The sequence below is a fragment of the Cucurbita maxima genome, unplaced genomic scaffold (genome assembly GCF_002738345.1).
Source record: "Cucurbita maxima cultivar Rimu unplaced genomic scaffold, Cmax_1.0 Cma_Scf00003, whole genome shotgun sequence".
NCBI classification, from domain to species: domain Eukaryota; kingdom Viridiplantae; phylum Streptophyta; class Magnoliopsida; order Cucurbitales; family Cucurbitaceae; genus Cucurbita; species Cucurbita maxima.
In genome coordinates, this window is record NW_019272019.1 from 3,046,725 (window position 1) to 3,062,050 (window position 15,326).

The 15,326-nt window shown below is 37.2% G+C and overlaps 3 protein-coding genes across 5 annotated transcripts; 1 reads left to right on the forward strand and 2 right to left on the reverse strand.

The window, feature by feature from the left end:
- The first annotated feature begins 2,921 nt into the window (after nucleotides 1-2,921).
- LOC111476906 (basic leucine zipper 34-like) lies at nucleotides 2,922-4,779 on the forward strand. The gene is made up of 4 exons (XM_023120773.1): nucleotides 2,922-3,574; nucleotides 3,760-3,850; nucleotides 3,928-4,054; nucleotides 4,137-4,779. Exons 1-4 carry the CDS (start codon nucleotides 2,994-2,996, stop codon nucleotides 4,325-4,327), a joined length of 990 nt encoding a protein of 329 aa, XP_022976541.1. The 5' UTR covers nucleotides 2,922-2,993; the 3' UTR covers nucleotides 4,328-4,779.
- A 623-nt stretch (nucleotides 4,780-5,402) lies between these two features.
- On the reverse strand, nucleotides 5,403-10,326 carry LOC111476825 (glutamate receptor 2.8-like). Of its 3 annotated transcripts, XM_023120643.1 has the most exons (7): nucleotides 9,979-10,325; nucleotides 9,395-9,891; nucleotides 7,142-8,388; nucleotides 6,734-7,046; nucleotides 6,244-6,641; nucleotides 5,771-6,163; nucleotides 5,403-5,695 (listed from the first exon to the last, which is right to left on the reverse strand). In XM_023120643.1, exons 2-7 carry the CDS (start codon nucleotides 9,699-9,701, stop codon nucleotides 5,666-5,668), a joined length of 2,688 nt encoding a protein of 895 aa, XP_022976411.1. In that variant the 5' UTR covers nucleotides 9,702-9,891; nucleotides 9,979-10,325; the 3' UTR covers nucleotides 5,403-5,665. The 3 variants fall into 3 exon arrangements, with proteins under 3 accessions (XP_022976411.1, XP_022976412.1, XP_022976410.1); XM_023120644.1 differs by having other exon boundaries at nucleotides 5,403-5,692; nucleotides 5,856-6,163; nucleotides 9,395-10,326; XM_023120642.1 differs by having other exon boundaries at nucleotides 9,395-10,326.
- A 973-nt stretch (nucleotides 10,327-11,299) lies between these two features.
- On the reverse strand, nucleotides 11,300-14,550 carry LOC111476827 (glutamate receptor 2.8-like). Its single transcript, XM_023120645.1, has 5 exons — nucleotides 14,283-14,550; nucleotides 12,941-14,175; nucleotides 12,477-12,789; nucleotides 11,971-12,368; nucleotides 11,300-11,878 (listed from the first exon to the last, which is right to left on the reverse strand). Exons 1-5 carry the CDS (start codon nucleotides 14,548-14,550, stop codon nucleotides 11,483-11,485), a joined length of 2,610 nt encoding a protein of 869 aa, XP_022976413.1. The 3' UTR covers nucleotides 11,300-11,482.
- Nucleotides 14,551-15,326: the final 776 nt, after the last annotated feature.

The following is a 15,326-nucleotide window of genomic DNA, read 5'->3' on the forward strand; positions in this document are numbered from 1 at the left end:
ATTGTTTTTAGGCTAAAATAATTTTAAATAATACGTTTTCAAAAATATCCCTAAAATTTCAAAAAAATCTCTAAAATACCCTTCAACTTTAAAAATAAATAAAAAATAATTTTCAAAAATTTCAATTGCAATAGCACATAAAAATTATTAGTATTTTATTTTATAAATGTTATTTAACTTTCAAAATGATTTAAAAAATACTCTTTAATTTTAAAAAATACCTTTTAGTGTTCAAAAATTTGTAAAATATAGTATTAATGGTAAATATAGTTTTTGATTTTTTTTTTTTTTAATGGAAGGATATTTTTTAAACAAATTATTAATTATTTTCATGTAAAACTTATTTTTTTAATTTTTTTTAAAGTTACATGGTAATGAAACATTTGAAAGTAAGTTATTTTTGGGATAAAGTAGAACGTATTTATTAATTTAACTTTATTTTTAATATTAAATAATTTCTTAAAATAGGAGACATTTATAAATATTCATATATATTTATTTAGTGAATTAAAAGTTATATTGACATTATTTAGTAACGAAATTCTAATTATTTAAAATTATGAAAAAAGATATCTTAGATTTCCATTCTAATTTTTGATAGTCTACCGAACAATTCTTCCAAATTAACTCCGAGAATAAAAGAATAATATTTATCGTGATTGATATTTATTTTGGTTCTTATTAAATAAACGATATTTTAAATAATATTTAAATAAATAAAATCTATTAATACGAACATAGCTAACTATTACCCATCTAGTTTACCGAACAAAAACCGCGTGGATCTAAATAAAAATAAATATAATAACAGAGAAAAAAAAAAGTAAGAATATGGAGAATCCTAAAATTATGGGAATTGTTCCAAACGTGGAACATGGCATGCATTATGCATATGATGATGATATTCACCCCATTTATTTATTTATTTATTTATTTAATAAATTCTTTTTTTTTTTTAAATAGGGAAAATTAAAATAAAGTTGGGGTATGGGTTTTACCATATGTTATAATTAAAAAATGTACTTAAGCATGTAATCATGATTATTGTTGTTTAAAATTTTAATTTATTTTTAATGTTTTCCATAATAATACTTTTTTAAAAAAATAAAAAATAAAAAGAGCATTAATTTTGGCTTTCCCTTCACTCTTGGGATGATGATTTGTAGAAGCTAAAGGGAAAGAGAGGCAGACATGTGAGTGTGATTTGGGGACAAAGCAAAGGAGGGGAAGGTGGGCTCTTTCAAACAATTCACATGGGGGAGGACATCATTCTTACATACATACATTATTACGAACGTTCGTTAGATTTATTAAATCAGACAGTTTCGAGATATATTCTTATTCTTCAGCATAAACGACTCTCCTTGTAGTTGAAACTTACACTTGAAATATAACGCCTCATACCCAGAATTCAAATTAGGGTTCGAATCTAAATTAGACACCTAATAACTCCGACATTCTCTTACGTCCTCTCGGACATGGACAGTTTATCTATGTTCCTTGTTTCTTAAGAGTGAAGACTATCCTTAGAAACCAACACGAGTTCTTCCAACATGTTTTGTCTTCACTCACATGCATTCTAAGAAAATTTCTAAAAAGATGCATCTTGTGGATATAAATTGCGCTTTCAATTCTTTTAAATATTTCTTAACAATCTTATTCCTCTCATTTGGATGTGATCTTAGTTCATTCATATACTTTTTTTTACTCGGGTGTCAGATGAAAAATATCTACTAATAAGTCGTTAAATCTTCGATTGACTATAATCTTTCAAATTGAGACCACGTCCAAATGATTAAGCAAGTATTTTTTTTTTTTTTTTTTTTTGTAGTATTCTAACGTAATCTTAATTAAGTACCAAATATAGAATCAAAAGAGTCGATAATTATATAATCATCCTCACTAATTCATATTATATTCGCTCTATATCTCATATATATATATATATATATATATATATATCAACTATGATATTCGTATTCATCTAGGTTGGAATTTATAGATTTATACATTTTTTTTATATAAAAATAACTATAAAATTGGAAGTTAAAATATAAAATAGGAAAACATAAAAACATTTAACTTTTAATTGTAAAGATAAGGAGAGGGATGTGAAGGCCAAGGGTCACATCGGCACGTGGTGTCTGATACCTTTTATATAAAATATTATATATATACATTTATTTTTATTTTTATTTTATTAACTGGAATTTTGATTTTTAAAATTATTAAGAAGAAGAAAAAAAAAGAAAAAAGGAAAAATAAATAAGAATGGCCTGATTTGTATCCACCCCTCCCCACAGCTGTTGCTAGCTGTCCCTAATCCCACCCCCCATGTGACCCACTTTCCCCTCTCTCTTCCTATGCCTTTGGGGTCTTGAATTGAATTCTGTCAAAGTAAAATTTTTAAAAAAGGCTTTTATGGTGTAGTTTGAACTTGAACTCTCCTAATTTTATATTAATGAAAAGGTATATTCACCCTTAATTAGTGGACGTAGAACTTCTCTTGTAACAATCAAAGTCTAACACTAATAGATTGTGAGATCCTTTATTGGTTGGAGAGGAGAACAAAAAATTCTTACAAAGGTGTGGAAACCTTTCCTTAATAAATACGTTTTAAAATTGTAAGACTTACAACTATACGTCAAACTATGAAGCTGACAATGATATATAAAGGGTCAAAACAAATAATAGATCTAGTCAGTAGGTGGTTTGTCAGCGAGAATGTTGGCTCCCAAGGGAGAGGGGGTGGATTGTAAAGTCACATATGGATTGGAGAGGGGAAGTGGGGTTGAGTAAACATTGTAAGGGCGTGGAAACCTAGCTAGACACATTTATTAGAAGGGAAAGTTTAAAGCTAACAGTGGACTTGAATTATTATACATGATATTAGAATGGGTTAAATTTGGATGTAATTGGTGATGATGAGCGCACCATTATAAACCCCAATTCCCTGTGTATGAGTGTTGGTGTGTCTTTAATTACATACCAATATGGCTCAATTTCCCCCAAAAATACCATCTTTCCCTCAAAATTGGCCTCATTTTCCTCCACCTTCAATGCCCAACTTTTCTCCTTCTCCTCCGCCCCACCCACCGCCATCCGCCCACCATACCTCCTCCTGGGTCGACGACTTTCTCGACTTCTCCACCGCCCGCCGCGGCCTTCACCGGAGATCCATCAGCGACTCCATTGCCTTCCTCGAAACCCCATTTTCCGATGAATGTCGCAACTCCTCCTCCTCCGCCGCAGCCGCTGCTTCCGCCTCCGCCCTTCTACATGCTCCTCCTCCCTTCGACCGCCTTGACGACGACCAACTCATGTCCATGTTTTCCGATGACATTTCCATGCCGCTTCCGCCGTCGTCGTCAAATCCGTCCACCCCCTCTGACCAGAATAGTAACAACGACGAGAAAACAACCCCGTCGGAACATCCACCCCCTCCTCCACATCAGTTGAAGAATGAACCTGGCGAGGTCGAAAGCTCCCCTTGTCAACTACCGCAGCTATCTCAACCTCCGCCGTCCTCCTCTGCCGCCGGCGATAACACCATTGATCCCAAGCGAGTTAAGAGGTATTCAATCCCATAAATCAATCAATTCCAAAAAACACACACACACACACACACACACAATTTAAAACAATATTTTTAATAAAATTTTGCAATAACCTTCTAATTAATTTATGATCACAGCCACTACGTAATTAATAACATAATTAGAAAACTTAATGATTAGTGGGTGATTTTTTTTGCATCAGAATTTTAGCAAATCGACAATCAGCACAAAGGTCGAGAGTCAGAAAATTACAATACATTTCCGAGCTCGAGCGGAGTGTAACTTCATTACAGGTACGGATAATTTCTTTTTTTAATTAATTAATCGTTAATCATAATTAACTAAGTTTAATTATTGGGTATTATGGCAGACTGAAGTATCAGCATTGTCCCCAAGAGTGGCATTTTTAGACCACCAAAGATTGATTCTAAACGTTGATAACAGTGCTCTCAAGCAGAGGATTGCAGCCTTGGCTCAAGATAAGATTTTCAAAGATGGTAATTTTCTTTTTTTCTTTTTAAAAAACCCTTTTTTTAATATATAATTCAATTTTAAAAAATGGGTTTTGTTTTTTTTCAGCTCATCAAGAGGCATTGAAGAAAGAAATAGAGAGATTGAGGCAAGTTTACCATCAACAAAGTTTGAAGAAAATGGGCAGCAATCAAAATGGGGTGGTGGCGCCGCCGCCGCCGCAGCAGCAGCCACCGTCTTCAGGGGAAGGTGCTCCGCCTCAAGCGGCTGAGACGGAGAAGGAGCAGGCTGTAAGTTGACTGTGGAGTGAACGAATGAATGCTAACAAAATGGACGGACTTCTTCACGTGATTTGCTTCCAATTTCCACTTGGATGTTTACGTGGTGGGGCCCACTTGACAGCTCGATATTCAACGGTCAGTCTGTTGACACGTGGATGAACATGTTTTTCTTTCTTCTCTTTTTATAATTTTTTTTAACCCCAAAATGGAAAAAAAAAAAGAAAAGAAAAGAAAAAGAAATAACTATCGGTGTGGATCTGTTGGGGCAACTGACAGCTGGCTTTCTTTTACTATTTTTTTAAGATAGAATTTTTATTATTATTATTTTAAAAAAAAGATTATTGGTTTTTTTTTTTTTTTTTTTTTAATTTTTTAAGGGTGGATTTATTAATTGGATTAATTAATGTATTAAAGCAGACATTGTCAGGAATTGTTTGAATCTTTATTTTATTATATGCTTTTCTTCTCTAGCTGCCCAAATTATGTGAACATGTTCTTTATTATTATTTTATTTATGATATTTTTCTATTTTTGAGCCTTTCAAAATTAATTATTTAACTCATTAAATTTAGTTCTATCCAATCTCATCTCGTTACTCTCCCTATTGCATTCGTTCATCCAATAACAGTGAACTTAGAAATTTCCTCGCCCGTATACATGTCTCTATTAAAAAAATGAGAACTCTTAGTTCTGAATAGAATTGGAAAACCAGCTCCATCAACTATATCCACCAAACGAGGGTGCATATAGGTAGAGACCAGACTACTTGGTTCGATGACCCGTTGGTCAAAGGAAAGGGGAGGCCGCTAGGACGGAGCCGTATTACAGGAGAGTGTATACTCTTGAACTTCAAGGTGTTTGCACTTTACAACCTCATCATATCACCTTATGAAATAGTCATCGATTCGTATATTCAATTCATCTTTGAGGATTGATAGAGAGAAGAAGAAAACCAAAATGAAATAATAGCGAGATATATTTCGGCAACTACTCATAAATTCGAGGATAAAATGTTATCGAACTACAAGTTACAATCGATATCGAATATATCCTAAACATGGGAAGTTACAGAAAGAATTTCACGAGATAGATATGGAAAAGATAGATATACAACAATCGTTAATCTCTCGATAGTCTAAAAGTCAGAACATGTCAGACAAAGACAAAAGACAGCCATGTTCTTAGGCTAATACATTAAATTTTTACATTCTAATCAAAGACTTTGTCTGATTTCCCAAGCTTCCCTTTATAGCTCCCTCATCTGCACATTATTTGCATTAGGTGTCACAATTTTCTAGACCTGAATTTGCAAGTGTGTCGTGTGCGAAGTTATTCGAAACAGTCGTTGGTTGTGGTTCATCGCTTGCTCGTCGAGAAGACGGCCTCCTGTATTTTTCCCAAGATACAACGTTATTGATGGAAGAAAAAAATTTGAATGAAAGATCTCACTGTTTTCTAGACCTGAATTCGTAAGTTCGTGTTGTGCACGAAGTTATTTGAGACGGTCGTCGATTGCAGGTTGTCGCATACTCGTCGAGAAGGCGACCTCCTATGCTTTCCCCAGTGTCTCATTACAGCTATCATTAATCTCCAGATAGCGTTCTGATGAAAACTAGAGCTATGAGCACTAAAGATGAACAATGTGAGAGCTATTGTTGATACTCCTCCACTAAATACAAACAGTATAAAGAAGCTGTTGGGGCTGAGGCGTGAACCTTCCTCCTTTGCATCATCATCCTCACATGTCTCATTAGCAATCATGCTATCCTCCAAAGCTTTGAACTTCCCAGTTTCAGATACCTTAAGCAACGCTACGTTGATATCCATTAACAACGGCGAGCCTCGTGGAAACGCCTGCACGACAGCGCGAAGCAAAGTTCAGAGAATTTACATATGATATGAAACACAAGGGAATAGCAGCAACAAGGACATACAAATCCAAATCCACCAACTTTGTAGGTTGGCCCAGAAATCATGAACTCCCTGCAAAATCTAGCAAGGAATATTTTCACAAAAGGAACTTCAAGAAAAGCAGCTGATATCTCCTGGTTTCTGAGAGCTTCAGCAAAATCATCAGGTGTGGAGTAGTTCTTTATATTTTCGGGTCGGAAGTGTAAAACTTCTTCCAAATATCTTTTGACAAAGGATCCCTTACCATATCCGACTAAAGCGTTTCCCCTTTGGAGCGTTTCAATATTCGATATAGTCGGTTCGAGTCTTTGAATAGTGAGCATGCTTGTAAGATTCGCGGTATATATTTGAGTTATCACGAGTGCCATAAACAACCAAACCACCATGGTCATCCGTGACAGGTTACTATGCAGCATGTTACCTTTGGTAAACAAAACAAGCCAATATGATGTGTTAGATTATATGTTTTCCCCCACAAATGCAGAACAAACACTTGTTAGCTGTGTTGGTTACCATGTAGTGAGAAGAGAGTCGTGAAGGATGAGCAAAGCATGGTGCCAGCGTGATTAAACATCGAACCGTCGTGACTTGGATAGCGACTTCGTTCTATGAACCAGACTACAAAGCCATTGTAGGCATTTATCATAGCAATTGCAATCCACATGGTTAATGTAAAGGGCTTTGTGAACAACAATGATTTGTTGCTTTTGTCTTTTCTGGTAGGAACTATCATCACCAGTCCTGCTTCGGAGTAAGGATGTGTAAACTCGGCGTGTTCGTAGCGTCGTGATATTATGGCGATATCACCTACAGCTGCATCGAAGTTCTTCATAGACAAGCAGAATAAGGAGAGATTGTTAGTAGGAGAAACTCTTATATGCATGCAAAGAAAGGCAAGCTGTTCTTGTAGTTTTTCCTTACCTTTAAGTAGATTTGCTTCACCAAATCATCATATGAGCCATTGAAACGATAGAACTCGTACGACGGAGGGACGTGCAGGCTGTGTATGGTTTCTTTAAACAGATCAATTGCAAGTCCTTTGAAGGTTAAATTGTTTCCCTTAGGATCTTCTTCCACTTGTACATACTGTTTGAACATGGAACCATTTGGCACCCCAATTCTCAATGGATTGGCATCTGTTGGTACAACCCATCCCCTTGGAGTTTCCGAAGAACCACCCGGCCAAAACACTTGGCTAAGATCCTTCATCGATGAGTTAGACGACAAATTTTCCCTCGACTCTGGTGAGAACCCTGATTTATCAGACCAGAAGCCGAGTTCCCTACAACCCCTTCCCATGATATTGATAATCTGAAATGTATCAGCTGGGGCTAACTTTCTGTCCTTGAACTGAATCTTTCCACCGAGTCCTTGAAAGTCAGTGAGCTCTATTTTTTCTAACAAGTGATCATTACCCTTTTCTTGGATTTCACTCATTGCCATAGCTGCTGTCGTTGCAGAATCATAAGCCTGTACTGCAAAGATACCGGGCTCGTTGTTGTCCTCATCAAAATGCTCTAATCTAAACCTTTGACAAAACCGAAGATAAAAGTCACGATATCGAGGATTTCTTTCTGGGAAGTAGCTCTTGACTCCAACAACTCCTTGTAGTACAGAGTTGATAGAAACATTGAAAGAATGTGCAAGGCTTGTGAAAGTATCGGTGGTGATCCATACATAGTCCTTTCCCATCATTCCCATCTCTTTTGCTGTCTCGAATAAACGCATTGCCAACTTGAATGGCAAATGAACTACAAAAATTCTGCTAGACCCTCTTCTTAGCCTCTCCAATTCTTTGGTGAATATATCAGAATCAAATTGTGAGAGACCAACAAATTCACTTACTTCAGCTCCTACGTCTTTGAGGGCATGTACAAGATGAGGAAATATTTCAGTGGTTGAGAAATCTCTATCTTCATATATAACATTGACTAGGTGCCAATCCCATGAACCGATGATACTAGCTATAGCTCTCATTTGATTTAACTGGGAGGGAGAAGCTTGGACCAAGAATTTGAACCTCTCATTTGCCCACTTCGGTATTTCATTAGCTAATGCTAGAACTGGAGTCTGCTTCTCATTTCCGACCTCGGAAACTATGGATGTCGCTTCCCAGGTTTGGGGTCCTATAAGAACCTGAACTCGTTGCATACTGATGAGTTCTTTAGCTGCAAGTTCAACAACTTGGTTAGATTGTGCTAAAGTTATAAACTCCCTTTGATGTATAGGAAGTAGCTGGATTAAACCAAAGTTAACAAACCAGGATTCGTCATACTTCATAATAGTTCAATGGATACGAATAAGAAGGAATTCTATGAGATCCCACATCGGTTGAGGAAGAGAACGAAAGATTCTTTATAAGAGTGTGAAAACCTCTCCCTAGCAGACGCGTTTTAAAAACCTTGAGGGAAAGCACAAAGAAGACAATATCTTTGCTAGCGGTGGGCTTGAGCTGTTACAAATGGTATCAGAGCCAAAAAATGGGCGATGTGTCAACGAAGAGCTAAGCCCTAAAGGGGGTGGACACAAGACGGTGTGTCGAAAAGGATGCTAGCTCCAAAGGGGGTGGATTGTGAGATTCCACATGGTTGGGGAAGAGAATGAAACATTCTTTATAAGGGTGTGGAAATCTCTCTCTAGCCGACGCATTTTAAAAACCTTGAGCGAAAGCCTTGGAGGGAAAGCCTATAGAGAACAATATCTATTAGTAGTGGACTTGGGTCATTACAAATGGTATCAAAGCCAAGCACCGGGCGATGTGCCAGTGAGGAGGCTAAGCCCCAAATGGGGGTGGACACGAGGCGGTGTGCCATCAAGGATGCTGGGCCCTGAATGGAGTGGATTGGGGAGTCCCAAATCGATTGGAGAAGGGAACGAGTGTTAGCGAGGACACTAGGCCTCGAAGGGGGTGGATTGTGAGATCCCACATCGATGAACGAGTGTCAGCAAGGACGTTGGGCCCCAAATGGGGAGTAGATTGTGAGATCGCACATGGTTAGGGAGGAGAACGAAACATTCTTTATATAAGGGTGTGGAAAACTTTCCCTAACATACGCGTTTTAAAAACCTTAAGGAAAGTCCGGAAGGGAAAACCCAAAGAGGACAATATCTACTAGCGGTGGACGTGAACCGTTACACATTCAATTAGATTAAAGAAGAAATCTAAACTCTTACCTGCAAGAGATGCAAGATTGGGATCACTTTTGTAGTCTCTGATAACAAGACTAAAGCTCTGATTCCTGGAGGAGTTAAAATCTTCAACAGCCATCTGCATAGCCAAAATCTCTTCCTTGCCAATCCTGGAACTCTTGTCTACAATGACCCCAATTCTGCCCTTTCCACTATCATCCATCGTCAAGTTCATGTTTCCTTCAGTTTCATGCCTCCAAGAAACTACCAAAGTAACCAAGAAGAAAGAAAACAGAGCAGGGAACTGTCCCATTTTTATTAAAGACATAAGCCCCCTGTCCTTTTTCTTCATATTTTGTATGCCAACTAATAAGAACAATACATATTTGGCTCACTAACTTCAGAGGGTTCTTGACTCTACCTAGAATAATGAGTGGAGGAAGCTTGACAAAACCCCTTTAAATTCTAAGAACCATGAAAAGGCATTGATTATGTGATAGCACTTTGGTCAATATAGTGTTCAGATAGCACAATGATACAATCTACGCCATTCATTCAAACAACTCAATGAACAAAAAGAACTAAGAAAATGGATTCAGATCAGAAATTCCTTCAGAAACACAGGTTACCCATTTTGTCATCTCCATCTCAGATTCAATACAGAGCACAAGCATTAGAAAATATAAATGAGGGGAAAAGGAAGGAAACATTAGAAAGAAGATGAACAATATTCAAAGCTGAAATAGAGACAAGAGTGAATAAATAATTAATACACGATTGACTTTCCTGGTCGCGAGTCATCGCCATGGACGAGAATCTCTGAAGGTTGTTCGTAATATTCAAATGGGTAAGTTGAATCTTTCAAGCTTACTCCATTTTTTGTTTTCAAATTTCTTGAAGGGATTTCGTAGATTTCTCCTTTGGACTTCGCCAGAGTTTGAGGAATTCTTTTGGGCATTTAATTTCATTCTTGTATGGCCATTTTTTCGTCAATGCTCCTGAGACTTAGTCTTAATTATGAACAAGAAATTTAAAAATATTTTATCTTAAAGAATAATTTTTCTTTTTCTCCAAAAATCACATAACATTTATTAAGAATTATAGCGATATCATTCAAATACATTTTTTACCGATGTGATGTGAAGCTGTAATCGGAATAAAAATACACTGCAATAGTTCTATCATAAACAAATTAGAATAGCCTACCAGACAAGTTATCTTTAGCTTCGCCTTATTCTCGAAAAAGACTAGCAATTTGTTAGCGGTGCCACCACTCGATTATGTATAGGGCACGCTCATGTACATGTTAGAAGCTTTAAGTCTTGGCCTCCTCAAATTCAGCTTAGCTCAATGCTGCATAGCTCTTCCTCAACTTACACTAATGATAGCTCTTCCTCAACTTACACTATTGGCCGTCAATTTGCTAAGGTCGAGTTTGTTCGAGCTTAGACAAATGTGGTACTTCTGTCTATTCCCATGACACCCTAACTTCTTTTCCCACTCGAAAGACTCTCATTCGATATATTTTAAAATTATGCGATAATTTTAGCTATTTATTACAATTTTTCGTTTTTAAAAATTACAAAGACTAAATCAAACCTGAATTTAAGACTTCAAAGTGTGATTGAATTATCCGTTAACAAGTGTCGACAAAACAATAATTTTGTATGGAACAGTAATGAATTTGACATGGTAATGTGGAAAATGGACATAGATGATGCCACAAATTCATAAAATACAAGTTAAACTAAAAAATAGTACAACTGACCCTTGTCCACACAAATGAGAAGATTAATTCATTATATCTGAATATAGTCTAATATTACTTGTCCAACTAAATAGCTACAAATCTCGTCAATAATACAAACATTTTTTTCGTAATCAAGGAGTATAAGAATTTGAACCTTCGACCGGAAGAGTGCAAGCTATAAGCTATATGATCTAAGGTGATTCATAGAACTAAAACCCCAAGGGATGTGTGAGCTGTTCATTGGATCAAAGAATAAATTTTTACATATCAACCTATGAAAAATTGTTAATAATCTACAAGGTTTTCCATATTTCCCACTAAAGCTCTACCTAGTCTTCTTCTAGCCATAATTCTACTTAAAACAAAACTGAACCATACACAGTTTACTGGACCTGAATTTGCAGGTTTGTAGCGTTTGGGAAGATCTTTGGGACGATTAGCAGCACGTCGTTTGGTTGTCGAGAAAATTCCCTCCTGTGATTTCCCCAGTTCTTGATTACAGCTAACATTAATCTCCAAAGAACGGTCTGTTGAAGAAATGATTTATGAGCACTGATAGTGTACAATGTCAATGCTAATGTTGATACTCCTCCACTCAATACAAATAGTAAAAAGAAGCTGTTGGGGCTGAGGCTTGAACTTTTCACTTTTGCTTCCCTATCCTCACATTTCTCCCTAGCAATCATGCTTTCTTCCAACTCTCTATACTTGCCATTTTCAAATACCTTAAGCAGTGCTTTGTTAACTTCGTGTAACAGCGGAAAGCCTCTCGGAAACGCCTGCAAGACGTCGCGAAGCAAGAACGTAAGTTAATCTAGAGAACAGAGGATTAAATGAGATGCAAGGCAAACGTAGAAGCAATATATCTTACAAATCCAAATCCTCCAACATGGTAGGTTGGTCCAGAAATCATGAATTCATTGCAAAATCTTGCGAGGAATAGTTTTGCATAAGGGACTTCAAGAAATGCAGCTGCTATCTCCTGGTTTCTGAGAGCCTCAGCTAAATCGTTTTGGGTAGTGTAGTTTTTTATATTTTTGGCAGGGAAGTCCAAAACTTCTTCCAAATAGCTTTTGACAAAGGTTCCTCTGCCGTTTCCCACATATGCATTCGTTTTCTGGAGAGTCTCAATATCCGATATAGTCGCCTTGAACTTTTGAACAGTGAGCATGCTGGCAAGATTAGCTGTGTATGTCTGAGTTACCACAAGTGCCATGAATAGCCACGCCACCATAGCCATCCGCGATAAGTTACTGTGCAGCCTATTGCCTTTTGTCAAGAAAATCAGCCAAAATGATGTTAAATTATCCGTTTTATTTTACTTTTTCCAAATGAAAAGCAAGAATGACAAGAAAACTCATCAGTTGTGTTAGTTACCGTGCAAGGAGAAGAGAGTGGTGAAGGATGAGAAAAACATGGCTCCAGCTTCATCAAGCATTGAACCATCATGTTCAGGATAGTGACCTCGTTCTATGAGCCACACGACAAAGCCATTGTAGACGGTTACCACAGCAATTAGAATCCACATGGTCATAGTAAAGGGCTTTGTGAACAACAATGATTTGTTGCTTGTGTCATTTGTGGTAGGAACTATCATCACCAGTCCTGCTTCGGAGTAAGGATGTGTAAACTCGGTATGTTCATAGCGTCGTGATATTATGGCTATGTCTCCTATAGCTGCATCAAATTTCTTCATAGACAAGCAGAATAAGGAAAGATTGTTAGTATTATGTGTAACGCAACTAAAATAGAAAAATCTTCTATTAAGTTATGGCTGCTTTGTTTAGAAACTCTTATAAGCATGCAAAGAAAGGCAAGTTGTTCTTGCAGTTTTTCCTTACCTTCAAGTAGATTTCATTCACCAAATCATCATATGAGCCATCGAAACAATGGAACTGGTACGACAGCGGGGCGTGCAGGATGCCTAATGTTTCTTTAAACAGATCAATTGCAAGTCCATTGAAGGCCTTAGGATCTTCTTCCACTTGTACATACTGTTTGAACATGGAACCAGTTGGCACCCCAATTCTCAATGGATTGGCATCTGTTGGTACGACCCATCCCTTTGGAGTTTCAGACGATCCACCTGGCCAAAACACTTGGCTAAGATCCTTCATCGACGAGCTAGAAGACGAATTTTCCCTCAACTCTTGCGAGAATCCTAGTGTATCAGACCAGAAGCCTAGTTCCATATAACTCCTTCCCAAGGTATTGATAATCTGAAAAGTATCAGCTGGGGCCAATTTTCTGTCCTTGAACTGAATCTTTCCACCGAGTCCTTGAAAGTCAGTGAGCTCTATTTTTTCTAACAAGTGATCATTACCCTTTTCTTGGATTTCACTCATTGCCATAGCTGCTGTCGTTGCAGCATCATAAGCCTGTACTGCAAAGATACCGGGCTCGTTGTTGTCCTCATCAAAATGCTCTAATCTAAACCTTTGACAAAACCGAAGATAAAAGTCACGATATCGAGGATTTCTTTCTGGGAAGTAGCTCTTGACTCCAACAACTCCTTGTAGTACAGAGTTGATAGAAACATTGAAAGAATGTGCAAGGCTTGTGAAAGTATCGGTGGTGATCCATACATAGTCCTTTCCCATCATTCCCATCTCTTTTGCTGTCTCGAATAAACGCATTGCCAACTTGAATGGCAAATGAACTACAAAAATTCTGCTAGACCCTCTTCTTAGCCTCTCCAATTCTTTGGTGAATATATCAGAATCAAATTGTGAGAGACCAACAAATTCACTTACTTCAGCTCCTACGTCTTTGAGGGCATGTACAAGATGAGGAAATATTTCAGTGGTTGAGAAATCTCTATCTTCATATATAACATTGACTAGGTGCCAATCCCACGAACCGATAATACCAGCTATAGCCCTCATTTGATTTAACTGAGAGGGAGAAGCTTGGACCAAGAATTTGAACCTCTCGTTTGCCCACTTCGGTATTTCGTTAGCTAACGCCAATACCGGAATCTTCTCCTCATTTCCAACCTCAGAAACTACGGATGCCACTTCCCAGGTTTGGGGCCCTATAAGAACCTGAACTCGTTGCATACTGATGAGATCTTTAGCTGCAAATTCAATAGTTCATTTTAGATTGTGTTTCGATGATAAACTGTTTAATGATAGAAAGTAGCTGGAAACTTAAATTGATATGAACAGAAATAAGAACTCTCACCAGCTAGAGCTGCTAGATTGGGATCACTTCTGGAATCTCTAATGACGAGACTGAAATTTCGATTGCTCAAGGAGTTAAAATCCTCTATAGCCATCTGCATAGCTAAAATCTCTTCCTTACCAATCCTAGAACTCATATCTACAATGGCTCCTATCCTGCCCTGTTTACCATCAACCATTGTTGAGCCCGCAGTTCTTTCAGTTTCATGCCTTCCAGAAACCATGGCAGCAAACAACAAGAAAGAAAACAGAAAGTGAAGCTTTCCCATTTCTTATGAGAATGATAGTCATAAGCCAAAGGCTTCGCTCTCTCCCTCCCAATATATATAGTGTAGCAATAAACCCCTACCATCTCTTTAAACTTCTCTTTTTTCCCTCTAAGAATCCAATAGTCCACAAAATTCCAAGACTTCAAGCATTGACTCTGTCCACAAGAACATGCAATAAATCCTGACAACCAAGTTTCATTAATTCCAATTCCAACCACCATGGAAGAGTTCAATAATTTCATAAAGTTTGGGACTATCATTACAAATATTCAGACCCTTCTAATTTCTAATTCTTCAAGAACACAAACACAAATCAGAGACAGCCCTTTCCTATTTGTACAATCCATAAACATGGAACATTGAGAATATATGGAAGCAAATAAGTTTAAACCCTAAACCCTACATTTTTTTTCCTCGAAACGACTTTTAAAATTCTTGTTCTTAAACATTTCTTCACCAACTCTGTTTTTCTTCGCCATTAAAGTACTGCGATTAACATGAATCAAACACAGATTACCAATTTAAAAAACGTTCGAAGATGAGTAGAATTCAAGCAGAAAACTCCCCTTCCGGGTCATGAGTCATGGAGGAAGCAGTCTTCCAAAGTGTGTGGTGATAATTCAAAAGAGGAATTGCGAAGCATTTGGCGGCACACGCTCTAGTTTGTATCCCTCCCAGAAAGTGATGGTAAGCTTTCACGAAATTCCTTACCCTTCTTTTACTTTGAATTGGTCTTCCAAATTTCATTAGACCAATAGTTGATTTTCATATAATTT

Coding starts and splice junctions, on each gene's coding strand:
- LOC111476827 (XM_023120645.1), bottom strand. CDS start 14,550: ATGGGAAAGCTTCACTTTCTGTTTTCTTTCTTGTTGTTTGCTGCCATG. Junction 14,176..14,282: donor CAATCTAGCAGCTCTAGCTG/GTGAGAGTTCTT, acceptor TTGAATTTGCAG/CTAAAGATCTCATCAGTATG. Junction 12,790..12,940: donor TGAATGAAATCTACTTGAAG/GTAAGGAAAAAC, acceptor TTGTCTATGAAG/AAATTTGATGCAGCTATAGG.
- LOC111476906 (XM_023120773.1), top strand. CDS start 2,994: ATGGCTCAATTTCCCCCAAAAATACCATCTTTCCCTCAAAATTGGCCT. Junction 3,851..3,927: donor GGAGTGTAACTTCATTACAG/GTACGGATAATT, acceptor GTATTATGGCAG/ACTGAAGTATCAGCATTGTC. Junction 4,055..4,136: donor AGATAAGATTTTCAAAGATG/GTAATTTTCTTT, acceptor GTTTTTTTTCAG/CTCATCAAGAGGCATTGAAG.
- LOC111476825 (XM_023120642.1), bottom strand. CDS start 9,701: ATGAAGAAAAAGGACAGGGGGCTTATGTCTTTAATAAAAATGGGACAG. Junction 8,389..9,394: donor CAATCTTGCATCTCTTGCAG/GTAAGAGTTTAG, acceptor TTGAACTTGCAG/CTAAAGAACTCATCAGTATG. Junction 5,696..5,770: donor ACACGAACTTACGAATTCAG/GTCTAGAAAACA, acceptor GGAAAAATACAG/GAGGCCGTCTTCTCGACGAG.